This window comes from Rhinolophus sinicus, linkage group LG02 (genome assembly GCF_036562045.2).
Source record: "Rhinolophus sinicus isolate RSC01 linkage group LG02, ASM3656204v1, whole genome shotgun sequence".
Lineage (NCBI taxonomy): Eukaryota > Metazoa > Chordata > Mammalia > Chiroptera > Rhinolophidae > Rhinolophus > Rhinolophus sinicus.
In genome coordinates this window covers 160,361,042-160,376,784 of record NC_133752.1, presented here as the reverse complement: position 1 = coordinate 160,376,784, position 15,743 = coordinate 160,361,042, and the positions used below count along the sequence as shown (strand labels likewise).

At 34.0% G+C, this 15,743-nt stretch overlaps 1 protein-coding gene across 3 annotated transcripts in view; it reads right to left on the bottom strand.

The window, feature by feature from the left end:
• The window catches only part of IPO8 (importin 8), a 60,219-nt gene that overhangs the window by 23,212 nt on the left and 21,264 nt on the right, over window positions 1–15,743 (bottom strand). For 2 of the 3 annotated variants that reach the window (XM_019737141.2, XM_074325859.1), the window contains 9 exons: window positions 14,176–14,310; window positions 12,702–12,801; window positions 9,929–10,005; window positions 9,523–9,639; window positions 9,000–9,089; window positions 6,751–6,916; window positions 5,571–5,731; window positions 4,627–4,752; window positions 1,503–1,569 (listed from right to left, as the gene is read on the bottom strand). In XM_019737141.2, coding sequence (XP_019592700.2) covers window positions 1,503–1,569; window positions 4,627–4,752; window positions 5,571–5,731; window positions 6,751–6,916; window positions 9,000–9,089; window positions 9,523–9,639; window positions 9,929–10,005; window positions 12,702–12,801; window positions 14,176–14,310 — 1,039 coding nt within the window. The remainder of the gene's footprint in view (window positions 1–1,502; window positions 1,570–4,626; window positions 4,753–5,570; window positions 5,732–6,750; window positions 6,917–8,999; window positions 9,090–9,522; window positions 9,640–9,928; window positions 10,006–12,701; window positions 12,802–14,175; window positions 14,311–15,743) is intronic. The other variant, XM_019737152.2, reaches the window with a different exon arrangement.

Genomic DNA, 15,743 nt, shown 5'->3' with positions numbered 1-15,743 from the left:
TATCCACACTGCATATACTCCTTGCCCCTTACTTAGCAGCCTTCTCGATTGGTAGATCAACTATTGCAGTGTCACAGGGCTGATGTTCAACTAACTCTTATTTTACTTAATAATGGCCCCAAAGCCATTCCCATAACTTTTATTACAGTATATTGTTACAATGATTCTATTTGATTATTGTTGTTGTTAATCTCTTATTGTGTTTAATTTATAAATTAAACTTTATCATAGGCATTCGTGTATAGGATAAAACATAGTATACATAGGGTTCAGTGCTATCCGTGGTTTCAGGCATCCAATGGGGGTCTTGGAACAATATCCCCTGAGGATAAGGGGGGACTACTGTAATATCCTTACTTGTATAATCTTTATGCAAACTGATGCTTTGCTAAAGTATAAAAGTTGACCTTGGGAGCTATAAGGAGTAAAATAAAACAAGACTCCAATAATCTCACATATATCATTCCATTTACTAGTGTAACACTTTCATTAAGAATTCCTTTTGTTTCTATAATAGCAAGGGCTTAAACATTAGTACCTAATTTCCTGCAACTACTAGTGACTATTCTTTTCTCGCTACTAGATTATGCTACATGTTTTGTATGTGCTCTAGTAAGAAAGTAAAGAAAAGCACTTGTCTCCAAGGATCCTATTAGGAGAAAGCACCTCCAAGTTACTGTTTCACTTGAATGAGAATCACCTGAAATATTCAGTAAAAATGCAGATTCCTGGGCACTGCCTCAGACTAAGAATCAGAATCTCTGGGGTTACCGTCCAGGAATCTTCATTTTAACTAGCTCCTCGGTGATTCTTATGCACACCAAAGTTTGAGATCTACTGCTTTATAGCTGTTTTATAGCAATGACTTCAAAAGTAAGGGGTATGAACCCTAGGCAGTGTGCAAGATAATCCACTGAGATGGAAGAAGATCATATTAGGACATTTTTAATCTCACCCTTTTACATTTCTATCTGTCTGCATACTACATACTGCATCTTCCTCCTGCCTAAATGCCTTAGGGCTAGTATCTGCAAAATGCTTGGATACTATGGAAAAGTAGCCTCCTCTACTAACTCCCATCAGTTTATTATACCCAGCATTAGTTACTGATTCTATTCAGAAGTCAGGCACTACAATAGCTAATAGAACAGCAATTAAGTCACACTTCTGATAAGCCATATGCCTATCATTTCACATTTTTCAATCCCAGATTAAAATAACCTTGCCTAAACTCATCCCAGTTCCTGGTTTCTAAAAATGTAAAATTTTAAATTATCTGCCCTTTAAAAATTCTAAGACCAGAAATTCATAATTGGATATATTAAGTTTCTCTCTAAATGAAGATACAGATATTAGATAGTATATCCAAAAATTGAAGCGAATGCAATCTTCTTTCTCAAAACTGTCAATCTTGTTGAATTTAAAGGACTAAAAATGCACTGGAAGTTAATCAATTTTTTTTAAATTCTCAATTTACCTTTTTACTCAAACGTTAAACTTACCGATTACATGTTTCTGTAAAACAAGATCAATGATCCGTAGACAGATATTCTCTAACTGCTGAGTAACCTAAAGACAAGTTTTAAACATTTAGTTTAAAATTCATCACAATAACCCTTAAGTTAATCTATAAATTTTAACATTATTCCAATAAAAATACCAACAGGACTGTTTTGAGAGAACTTGAAAAGTTACTTCTAAAGTTCATGTGAAAAATTAAACATGCAAGAACACCAGAAAATTCTGCAAAGTAAACCAATGATGGAAATGGGAGTTAAGTCCACGATAAAATTACAAATTAGTCTCTTACCTTCATATTTCATACAAAAATAAATTCCTAATGGATCAAAGATTTCAATGTTAAGACTTAAGACATAACTAGAAGAAAAAGAATGTGTGTATAATCTTGAAGAGGGAAAGTGACTCAAAGTCCAGAAAGCAGAAATAAACAGTCACTTAGTTTCAAAAATTTTAAATCTCTGCATAGAGCAGGGGGAAGTCAAAGATAAATGAAAAATTCAGTGAAATATTTTCAAATGGTATCACAGACAAAGATAAAAGTCCCTTCACATGAAATCAAATCAACAGAAAGGCAAAGATTAAGAAAAAAATATAAATGGATTTTAAGATTATAAAGGATGTTCATTCTAATACATAATAAGAGTACAAATTCTAAGCACAAGATTAACACTTTTTGCCTATCAGACTGGCAATAATCAAAAAGTGGGAACTTTGCATTGATTTGGTGTAGATTGGTACATATTATGAAGGACAAGTTAGCAATATCCTTCAAACTTGTACATATACCCTTTGATCCAGCAATTCCATTTAAATGAATTTGCCCTCTAGATATATTATTACATGTGCAAAATGCCATGTAAAAGGCCATTCATTTCAGCAACATTTGTGATTAGTAACAAGCAAATTTCTACTTAACAAGAGATAGTTAAATTACATCCATTAACAAGGGACTAGTTAAATAAACGATATAGCATACAAAGTGACATTATGAAACTATTAAAAATATGTAATTTTATTGACTAATATGGAAGGATCACCAAGATATATTAAGTTAAAAATGGCAGAGAAAAACTGTATGCTATCATTATCATTAAATATATATATATATATATATATATATATATACACACACACTCACTTTTTGTCTGGATATTATAATAGAAAAACCTCTGAAATTATACAAAAAACCTGGTAAAGGGGTGCTACCTCCTTGAGAGAAGAATCAGATGACTGGGGAGCTGAGTGAGAAGGTGAAATTCCACTAAATATCTTTTCACCCCTTTGGAATTTTTCAACATGTTTGTACTAAATATTCTTTAAATAAGTAAAAGTTAAAATCCATTATGGGTTACATTTTTCATCTAAGAATCCTATTTCAACTTTCAAGCATATTCTTTTAATATTCAGCTTAAACTATTGTCTTCAAATTCAAATGATCCAAGATTTCCCAGTTTAAAAATGTGTCACTATATTTAAAACCATTAAGCAAAACTGCATATGCTTAAGCATCTGCTTTAAATTTTTAATTGTTCTCTTCACACATTAAGTAATTTTACATGTATTCATGCACATGTGATTTTTCCTTTTTAGGAAAAATATTTTCAAAGCTTGCTTTTAACAAGCTAAAATTCAAACTCATAGGAGAAGCAATTAGGAGACCAAGATTCTAGTCCTTGTTTTGCTCTAATTATCTATGACCTTGGTAAAGCCATGTAGCAGAAGGCTTTAAGTTTTTTCATCTGTAAATAAGGAAGCTGGGTTTGATTAGTGTGTCTCAATTTTAACCCTTGCCTCTCTTGATATTCACAATAAGTTCGCATCCTCCTTTAACTTTATTTGATATCCAAAATAAATGTAACATCAAGGGTAAAAAAATTAAAACAAAAAGATCAAACGCTGTTTAGTTCTCAAAATAATCCTGCTGCTCATTCTACTACTGGTCATCCTCCACACACACACATACTAGAGAAAACTGACTATGTGATTTCTCTTCAAATTTAAAATACAAGTTCTGTGCATAAGGTGAAAGAATTATCCTTAAGTATTCTTGTTGTAATTTAATTTGGAACATCTCACTGTTTCCAAGAGGCCCATACAGTTTCAACATGGATACAAAACTAAAATAATGAATACAGAAATTAAAATTCACATTAAGGCTTTTAGGTGAAAGAAGGTCTGCCCAGGAGAAGAATATCGAACTGTGTTTAAGAATCTGGTAATCTTCCACTGGTGTGTGATAAACACAGGAAAAATCAAGAGCCACAGGGTTTAACAATGCTATTTAAAGAACCGGCACCTGCTTCCTAAGTCCTCACTGTATAAAACAAGAGCTGCGATCACTGCCAAACGAGTCAACTTGAGCTAATAGAAGTAACGAACACAAATCTGAGTTAAGGAAAGGCTATATGATACTTGGGAAGGAGAGCAGCAGTTTTTAAATGGGGATAAACTGATATATTATCAGAATAATTTGACTGCAAACTCAAAATTCTGTGACCATGAACAAGTCTCTTGATATTCTACCTGAACCTTGTTTTTCACTTCTGCCAAAGGACACTACTATTACCTGCTCTATCTATGTCATGGTGACTTAGGTAAGATTCTATCAGCTAATGAATGTGAAAGCACCTGATGGCTGTCTAAACAAATTCTTATCCCAATACTGGTCTGGAATTCAGTTTAGGTACGATGATGTTTTAAGTTCTTCTTCCCTTCCATTCTCATAATATTTGTTGCATCAGAATTTTGTTCTATGCTTTAATATTTGCCACTGTGACTAAATGGCTATCACTCTCTACCAAGAAGACTAAACTATGGGTTCCAGAAGGCAGAACTCATGTCTTACTCAATTTGGTATTCCCCAAAAACCCAGCCTGGCACATAGCAGATGTGCTCAACTGAACTCAGATATACTATATACTCTACAACCACATATACTATTTCCCTGAAGTCATTTAATATGTGTCTTTAAAATCTGAAGATAATTTTCTAAATCCAGCAACATAACTAACTAGCAATTTAAAAGTCAAGACTTTAAAATGTATGCCCATTCTTCATATAAGTTTAATGTTACTATAATGAAAAACCAAAATAAAGAAATCCCACCTCTTTATGATCTTCTACAACTGTCAGGATAGTATCAATGGTGTGTAAAAGTCCCATAGCCATTACTGTTTTGTCTTCGACTTCTTCATATTCGTCACTTTGAAGAACTTTACCAAATATCTCAGCCTATGAAAATAACAAAAACATATTCAACAAGTAGTACTGTCATATCCACCCCTCACTATTTAAGTTAACAAAAGGACTGTATCACACATGTAAATATCAGCATTGCTCAAACTTTAAGTTATGCACATTGTCAAGTGAATCAATGCTAGAACCTGTTATGTTTTAAATACCAGTATAGCTATTTTTTTCCTCATGTAGTCACTGGAGTGGAATGTACATTAGCTATTGAAATCAGATAACCAATATTTAAATTCTGTTTGTCATTAAACAAATAAATCCAAAATCTAGGAAAACTGAAATCTAGTAATATACTCAATTGAAAAATTGGATAGAAGGTTTAGAAGACAAAGTTAAGGAATCACCTAGAAAATGAAACAAAAAGAACAGATAAGGAAGACAGGAGAGAAAAGGTAAGGAAATTAGAAACTCTATCCTGGCCCAATATTCCACATCACAACTATAGACTAGAGAAAATGCTAGGGAGAAATTCATCAAAGAAGTACCACAAGAAATTGCCCAGAAATGAAGAAAATGCGTTTCAAGATTCAAAGCTCAGAAAGTGAAAATTTAGAAGCTTCACATTAAGATCCATCATTATAAAATCGCAGAATATTACAGATGAAAAGAACCCTAAATGTGACTAGATTTCAATCTAATTAACTATAAAAATTAACAACTGCCAAAATTATAAGAGCACACACCTTTTTACATTAACATTACAGTTACCTATAAAACTGAATTCCAAATTTTGGAGTTCAATTTATTTAGATTATTCAAGGCCTTTATACCCAACTAATATAACACTGCCCCACTCTTACCAAGTGTTGGGTCATATCAACAGCAATTGAGGCTACTTCTTGACTGTATTCACATATCATCTTCTGGATAACATTAGTTACGTCATCATTTTCTGTCTCTCTAACAATGTGTAACAGCTCCTGCATAATAGGCCTCACATGCGGCTTCATATATTCTTTAGCTAATGCAATAAAACAAACAAAATCAGTTAAAAAAAATTTAGCCATTCACAAGCAATAAAAAGAATTAACTTAGTCACAAGGTAAAGTGATACAGGGTAACAGGTTCTAGATAGATACTTGCTCTGTGGTGAACACATTACAAAGCTGTACTAAAATAATCTTCACCAATATTTCAATTTTCCCATGAGTAATATAAGGATAATCAGTCCTGCACAGGAAAGAACTGTCCAGCCCAAAATGCCAACAACCCCTACTGAGAAATTCCAATTACACATATGCTCTGTTGCTGACATGATTTATAGAACATGAACATGATACCAGGATACAAGCATAAAAGATCATGTACATAAAAACTATGCCCAATACTATGGCGCCCATTCCTTACCCCACCCCATCTCTATTCACCATCCTCCCCCCACCTTCTTATACAATATTCAGACCTCCATTCAAACATTGTTGAACAGAGGTAACCTAGGTTCACGTTTCCTTTCAAAGGTTTATTTGAACTTTGAACAGAATATTCTTCTAACAAATGATATATCTGTGTTATCACTCACTAGAAATACAACTTGCTACTTTCAGAACTAGCAGAATCACAACATCTTAGAGTTGAAAGGAACCTTGAAGTCATCTAGTCCCACCCACCTTAAATTTAAATGTATGGAAATCCAAGCCTTGGCAGATCATGTGCCTTGCCCAGATTTACATGGGAAATTAGGAGTGCAATCAAAACGAGACACCAGGTCTCTTGATTCCCAGTCTACCCTAGTGCCCAACAATTATCAACCTGTTTCCTAATCTAAAATATTTCTGGAAACCACAGTCAAAAGTAACTCCTCTAAAGGGCAAGAACAAACTCCTATAAAATTCTGAGGGAGCAAAAGCTCAGAAATCCAAACTCTAAAACTTCAGACTTAGAGAATCATCCTTATTAGGGGAGAAAATTAACAAAACTATTTGAGAAGACCATGTCAATAAATAAACAAACAAATCTTCTAAAAGGTAATTTTGGCTTTACCTTGTGTCTGGTTAGAAATTAATGACTGAAGGGCAAGGGCAGCTTCAACTTTGACAGGCATCTCCTTATCTTCAATCAGGCTCTTCTTTGCTAATTCAACTGCATTTCTTAGATTGAGCTCATTATGAAACTTCAAAGAACTAAATGCATGAAGCACCCAACAGGACTATAAGAAGAAAGTAAGTAGGGAACTATTAGGATTATGGCATTCTGTAATAAAGTCGTGCACACAAGAACTTCTCATTAAGTGAAATACCATTAATTCTACCCAGTACTGCTTGTTTTTGGAAGTAGCATATTAACGGTAGTTGCTAACTTCTGGATTTCCCAGTCTTTTTATTAAAATACAGTTCTATTACTTCTAAATTACCTATCTAAGATAGTATTTTTCACAGGAAAAAGAAAACAGAGCCAAGTTTAAGTGTCTCTTAAAAAATAAGGCCTATTTACACTTTCAGTAAATATTACGATTCACAACTAATTTATTACTTATATGTAAAACGCTACTACAAAGCAATGTTTGACATTCATTTGCTGGCCTTTACAGCAAACAAATGAAATATTATTTTCTCTTACACTAACTGGCTTAGCAAACTTCCTTTTTTTCAGTCACATAACGTATGAAGAAGTTTAAATCCTATAATAGATTACCAAATTTTAAACTATTAGACCACATAATCATATTATTACTTTTTAAAATTCTGTAAGTACATAAAACACAATCAACAATAATTAATTTGCATTACCACAAACTTTCAGCAAGAGAATTACAATTCACACAGCCTGCCAAAGATAGCAGCAGTTCTGTGCCCTCAGCACCTCTAATCTACCTTTGCCCAAATATTTCTCCAGTGACAATTTCTGTTTGTAAAATGCTTTCAAGTGTATAAGGCATTTTTAATATATGTTGATTTTAGCAAGACATTTTTTTGTGTATTGACATAGTTATAAAGATACATACTAGGCTCCTGAATTAAAGTTCTATTTTTATTTCTCCACACTGATTCCAGAATTAATGTACACTTAGAACACAAATAAGTTTACATGGATTATTTTCTCCATTTTGCTAAGGCCTATGTACTTAATATACTAGAAATCATAATCAAGTTTTTAGCCAAACCAGAATTTCATGCCATTTTTGGACTCTGAAAATTAATCAGTTTATGAACTTAGATTTCATAAGCATCCCGTGCACGGCATGTTTTACATATGCAACAAGTGAGGCTAGGGTGAAAAATGAAAACAGCTGGAGTTAAAATCCATAAATCCCTTTACTTACTAGTTCATTTTTTTTCTTTTCTTTTTTTTTTTTTTTAAGATATTTTTATTGGGGAAGGGGAACGGGACTTTACTGGGGAACAGTGTGTACTTCCAGGACTTCTTTTTTCCAAGTCAAGTTGTTGTCCTTTCAATCTTAGTTCTGGAGGGTGCCGTTCAGCTTCAAGTTGTTGTCCTTTCAGTCTTAGTTGTGGAGGGTGCAGCTCAGCTCCAGGTCCAGTTGCCACTGCTAGTTGCAGGGGGCACAGCCCACCATCCCTTGCCGGGAGTCTAACCGGCAACCTTGTGGTTGAGAGGACACGCCCCAACCAACTGAGCCATCCGGGAGCTCAGCGGCAGCTCAGCTCAAGGTGCCATGTTCAATCTTAGTTGCAGTGGGCAGAGCCCACCATCCCTTGCGGGACTCGAGGAATTGAACTGGCAACCTTGTGGTTGAGAGCCAGCGCTCCAACAGACTGAGCCATCCGGGAGCTCAGTGGCAGCTCAGCTCAAGGTGCCGTGTTCAATTTTAGTTGCAGGGGGCGCTGCATACCATCCCTTGCAGGACTCGAGGAATTGAACTGGCAACCTTGTGGATGAGAGAATGCGCTCCAACCAACTGAGCCATCCGGGAGGCAGCTCAGCTTAAGGTGCCATGTTCAATCTTAGTTGCAGGGGGCAGAGCCCACCATCCCTTGCGAGAGTCGAGGAATTGAACTGGCAACCTTGTGGTTGAGAGCCCACTGGCCCATGTGGGAATCGAACCGGCAGCCTTCGGAATTAGGAGCACAGAGCTCTAATCGCCTGAGCCACCGAGCCGGTCCCTAGTTCATTCTTTATTCAGCTTATTCTTTATTTAGAATGACCATAAGGGACATTCTAATTGATTTCATTTCACCCAATATATGTCAATTTATCCAAAAACATTTAGTTCAATAATGACCTTACAAATGAAGATTTTAAGATACATAATGAAAACGTGGAAAACTTACTCTAGCTCGAAGATATCCCAAGTTAGACAATAATAATGGAAATACATGATTCTGCAGTAACAACTCCATTTGGTCCTTGAATAAACTTTTCTGTTAGAAAATAGAAATTAAATTTCAACTTAATGTCTTTATCATATATAAAAATCACATCCTAATAAAGTATATTATGATTTATACTTACTTCTATTTACAATTTTGTAAAATTACTTGACCTACATATTGCATGTTTTAAAACAAGTCAGAATAGTACCTTAAATATAATTTGATATACTGATTGATTTTTGTTGAAATAGTCATAATATTCCTTTCTTACACAGCAACAGTTTCATACTGAAAAACTAGCAAATTTTCATTTGTCAAATATTCATTTTAACTAAAGAAACAGGTGACAGAAAAAAGGATATTTACAGTCAACTCAATTACGCAGAAGCAGTTTCTAGCTTTAAATTACCCATAACTTTCATATTCTCTCATTTGCCTGTGCTTCACAGTTTTAAGTAAATTAAATTTTCAGTAGCTTAACCTTCAGTAAAATATCAGCTAGGGAACCAATCACATGCAGGGCTCCATCTTTCTTCCTAGGATCAAAGTTCGGGTCTGTTAGGATTTGATAACAGAATGCCATCATTTTGGGCAATACCTAAAGAAATAGAAGAATCCATTTTAGTCTATATTAGCTTTCATTGACTTACTATAGTATTAAATATGATGCACAAATTTTCAAAATTAAAGCCATTTTACTGTGTTTTACCAAGCAATTATAATTAATAAAACAAAACAACTATTTTCCCTTACTAGGACAGAAAAATATTCTTGAAGTGACACATTATAGCTAATAATACAATTTTTCAAATACTAGGGTTATATTACAGTGTCAAATCAATACAGGCCACTTTTCAGTTTTGGGTTTAAAAAGAATAACTATATACCTCTTTTCTTTTCTTTGCAGCAGTATATAAGAGTGTCTGGGCTGCTGTGGTAGGAGAAGCATAATCTTCAAAAATATCTAAGATTTTAAAAGGTTAAACCATGTTAGTAAAAATGCAATTACTTACTATAGATTTTAAACCTGATTAGTCACTATTCCAAAACCAAGAAATAAAAAAGTCTACAGATGACACTGGTTTACAGCATAAAAAAGCTAAGGATGTATCAGTGTTTTCATGCACAAAAGTATTTATCAAACTCTATAGGCTGTCTTCTAAACAATCATATTAAAGGAAACAATACATTGTAGGCATATCTTTTGTCTGAGGACAAGAAAAGTGCTTTATCTCTATCAAAAAACAACAAAAATGTATTTAGTGCTTGCTATGTGCCAGGCACTGTTCTAGGCTCTGGGGGACACAAAGATCAAACAATAAGGTTTTCATGGAGCTTATGAGGTGAGAGAACGAAACATTACACACACACACACACACACACAACAGGTCAGGCTAAGAACAAATGTACAACAACAGGGTACAGAGGAAGAGAGAGAGAGTGTGAGCTGCTAGTTTAAACAGGGTGTCAGGAAAGCCTCTCCAATTTTCCAAGAAGGTAACACTGAATGAATGAGGGAGAAATCTCTACATGGAAATCTAAAGATAAAGCTCTCTAAGCAGAGAAACCAGCAAGTGTAAAAGTCTTAAGGGACTACTAGGACAGCATTTGGCTCTGTCAACAGGTATATTTAGCAGGTACTCAATGGGTATTTGTTGCAAATACACCTATTTAAAACATATCACTTAACTACAATCAACATTTTCAAATTTCAGAATAAGCAGTTTTATACAAGAATATGAAAACTTGAGAAGTATCTGATATATCCATATTTAAATATAAAAATAAAACAAAACCTAAGTCTTTGCCTGAAAATATAAAATGCAAACATTATAATACTAATAACTAACATTTTTTGAGTACTTACTCTGTGCCAGGCACTATACGAAGATTTTACAAGCATGTGGTATTGTACACTAAGCAGTTAAAGCAGTTAGTTATGTGCATTATCACACTTTATCCATCCAGTACTATTACCATTGCCCATTTTATAGCTGAAAACATTGCATCTCAGAGAAGTTATATAATTTGACAACAGTCACACGAGTTAAGCAACCAAGCCAGCGTTCAGTCGGCCTTAACATCAAAGCTCTTGTACTTTTTACCAAATCTAGAACTTTATTATCAACATCAGTCAATACATTAAGATAGGAAAGTTTTGTTCATATAAATAATTGCAAGTGACAAAAACATAAAAAGAAAAGTACTGCCATAATTGTTCTTCCCTGTAGTTATCCAAAAGTAAAACATACATATCAAACAATAGTCACTGTACTCTAGTCCAGAGAAGGAAGTGGTTAAGGGAAAAGTACTTCGGCTAGTCTTGAGTTATCCATATTCTCTTTTAATCAATAACATGCAAATTCTGCCAATCAACACTCACAGCTCTTAATTATTTTATTTCTAAAAACCGGACACTATCTTACTTGATATGAAGAATAAGTGAAATAATGGTAGCTTTCTGAAAGCTAAACAAATACTGTGCACATTCAAAGAACACAGGTTTTAGAAAAAACCTAAATATTAAAAGAATGCCTTGAAAAAGACAGAAGATTGGCTAACCATTCTGCTCCTAGGAAAGCAAAAGCACTAGGAAGAGGAAATAACAAATCATGCCCAGGTGTAATGATTTTCAAAAGGAAACTGTAGAATGGAGGGATAATGCAGATGGTAAACACTGTTTCTCATTCATTTGCTTTTCCTGTACTTTGTCTCCAAGAGAAGAGACACTTCCTCACTTCCTGAATCAAATAATATTAAACACAAAGAACTGTAATAACAACATAGTCCAATAATCTAGCATGTATACCAGCATGCTTAACTCAAGTAGCCAGAGACACCTGGCCCAACAAGGAAAAAGCACTGTTACCACAGCACCTTCAGCATGCCTTGGGCAATGCTAGTTTTATCAGTTATTTATTTCAACACTTATTGAAGACTAAAGCCAAACACTAGTAGAAGAATATAGAGGTGTAGAAGGGATGGAGAATGCAAAATAAAACAAATAAGTAAGATAAAGCCCCTGACCTCAGAAAGCTCTAAATTGTAGGAGAAAAAGAGGTGCACACATAACATTTTGCTGTGTTAAGTGCCTGAGTATTCCCTGAAGCAATTGATTTAAACCGGGGATAAATGAGAATGAACTCTGGCAATCTACATAGTTCAATAGCTTCCAGGAAAAGCTAAGCTAAAAGGACCCCGAGAGAACTGAGCCACACAGTGGGGCCATTGCAGGTAATCTCATTCCTTTGTGGAATACTTAATCTCTAGGATAAGGAGGCAAACTAAATTGGGGTGCTCCTAAAATATGCAGAAATCCAAGGGTCTCCTAGACTGAACACAACCCAATCTACGAATGGGTATCCCAAAAGGCACAAAAAAGGGTCAGCATCATAACAGAAAAAGTTACAGATGGCTCCATGACTGCTTCACCATCCATCCACAAGAGGAATGAATAAAGCGGCTTTCCATCTCCCACACCCAAAGGTCTCAAGTCCATTGGTTCAAAAGAACATCAAACTCTACTGAGTTTCAGAGTTTATCATGCAAAGTAGAACTCTGGGAATTTAACAAAGTAATAAAATCTGCTTTAAAATATGAATTTAGTTCTATTACTTTACATATCCAGGAACTGATGAGGAATAAAATCATCTTGATTACCAAATTTCATCCTTATATACTCATATGGATCTTCTTGCCACAGCTCTTCATCCTCATCTTTATAACACATCACAGAAAAAATCACATCTTCAGAGATGTTCTAAGAAGGGAAAAAAACAAAACAACAAATGGGTATTGTCTTCAAATTTGGGAAATACTAATGATGTATTTACTGACAGCTTTTGTGACATTAGTTTTCCAAACTGCTATATTAATCTTTGCATTAAGCTTGCATTGGCTAAGGTGAAAGCAAGAGCCTAGGGTGAAGGCAGGGAGGGGGTGAGGGGGTCTATTAAACCATAAGATTGTTTTTAAATAACAATTGATAAAAGATATAGAGGAAGAGTTAAATGTAAATGCTATTCTTTGAAGCAACAGCAGGGATAATAAAGTTTTACTGACAAATCAATATTAAACATACCTTGATTCTTTAAGGAAGAGAAACAAATATCAAACCAAGGTTACATTTACTATTATATTTCTTATTGTGAACATTTTTACATTTCCATTTTGGTCCTAAATGTCAACATATCAACAATATTAAAATTTTCTTTTCTTCTTCCATTTTCAAAAACCTAATTTCCTACTCTACAAATGCAAGTTTCAGGGGGAAAAGAAAAACCTACATCTAATAGCCTCTATATACACTGCTAATGCTCTGCTAAGACCTTTCGTGCTCTAACAATTACATAAGTAAGAACAGGATCATCTCTTAAATAAATTAAATATTTCTAAGAGAAAAAAGGATTGGCGTTTTCTTATTGGTACATTACAGCCATGTAAAAATAAGGCCAAAGGCACCAACTAGAAGGAAAAATGCTATCACAAGTTCCTTTACAGGAACACAGTAAGTAAATCAGTTTCTTTATAAACTTCAAATAAATGATCCCTATTTTATCCAAGAGATTAGGTAAATATTAAGATATCCACAGAAAACAATGCAAAAGATACTATATTTGTAAGACCTATAATACGAAAACACTAAACAAATTCTATCCTGGACACCAAAGACAAAGAAAAAGAATTTATTTTCCTTTTTAGATACCATTTTAGATTAGAAAATTTAAAAATTTATAGTTTAAGAGCAAAAAAAAATTTATAGTTTAAGAGCAATACCATCTTTGAATTACCCAAATTATCTGAATAAAAATAAAAATTTATTAATGGTTCACAATTTTTCATTCTCATTTGTTCTTTAACAACCTTTAATTTCTGAATTCTACCTTCGAATAAACAATTAAGCAAGATCAACTGAATCCAAGTCTTCCAACTCATAAAACTTGAAGTTTTCACTCTTCTCACATATTTAAATTTCCAAGCCCTTCGTATCAGATACAAGACTGCACATATTTAAAATTAATAATGAAAATTAAAATATATTCAATATAAAATATGGAATTAGTAACATTTACTTTGCCTGGAAAACCTAATTTAACCAGAGAATAACTTTGGAAAACTGCTCCCTGACACTAACCTGTATGTGTGGCTTCATCTGCTTCCACGTGACAGAATGAACAATTCCTTGGTTGAGATAGTTGAATGCTTGCTGAAGAACACGGGGGGCTACATACTCTTTCTGTCTATATTGGTCTAAAATTTTTAGCAGTACCTATAGGAAAATAGAAAGAGAAAGTATAGGAGAACATGAACAATTTTAAGATGAAAAGGAGGGGCACTTTAGGCATATAAAACCCAGAATCCATAAAGATAAAAACTAACAGATTTTTAGGGAAATCAATATTTTGTGAGAACGCTCATGGGAAGATTTAATTATTAGATAGGTCCATGTTATATTGAACTGAAGAGTATCTCACTGTAATTTCAAATCAGTTCCTACTTCCAACCTGTAGAACTCAGAATAAGTCTAAACTCATTCTACATACTAGCTCTTCAAATAAATTAAGACTGCTGTTAAAAAATAATAACAACAACAGACTTGGATAAATGAACATTAAAAACACCCATACAGCAACAGATATCACAAACAGATTTTAATATTTGATAACATGGTGCATTTCAAATTGGAAGAGAAACAGTAAGTGATTCAAAAAGTAGTATTGTGACAACTGATTAGCCATCTGAAAAAAAAAAAAGAAGTTGGTTCGCTAACTAAACATCATACCAAAAGAAATTCCAGAAGGGACGTATTTCAATAACAACAAAAAAGAAAGCATGAAATTCCTAGAAGAAAACCTGGAAGAATTTTATTTTATAATCTTAGACTACAGAAAGTCTTTGTAAACATAACACAAAACTGAGAAGTTATTTTTTTTAATTGATTGAAAAAAAAAGATTTTTTTATAAGGAGAAAACCATGCCCGAAGCAGCCATGATTGTCCCCAGGGCCTTCAGTCAGAGGTGGCACTACAACAAAGCCCCAGTCTTGTAATTCCTCATCTCCAGAGCTCTTCACTACAGCAAACTTATAACTGAACTACTGAATAAATAAAAAGAGTTCTTTCAACACATGTACTGAATTTGTAAATTCAGAACATAAATTCAGTTCAAGTGACGTAAAATTCAGGTTTATAAAAGTGGTCAGAAGTCCTACCCTCACCTAGACGCCCCTTCTGCAGCGCAGGATAAAAATGGATGCTATTGAACACGATTCTTCCTAATACAGTTGTGGCTCATACAAAGTGGTGGGAGATGAGATATAAGACTAAAGAAAAGAAAAGTGTTTGAAAAGAAAGCTATTTTTAAATACTAGGACTATATACCTTAAATAACCAAGGTACAAAGTTTATGACATGGATGCGATGGTATGAAATTCACGGACACTGGAAAAACTCTACTGAACACATTTCAAGAAGGCATCAACTTTAGGATGTTTAATGAGTTTAACAGCAGTGGAAAGAGCAGAAGACAATGCTGACCAGCTTCCTGATTATGTTAATATCCATAGTGAATTGCTGGACATAAAATTTTATTAAAAAAAAAAAAATTTTATTCATTACTCACTACTTTTTCCTACAGACTGCCTCACAGGCCAACAAAATAATTTGTGAGAAAATTACAGCCATAGCTTTCCTGAACTGTTGC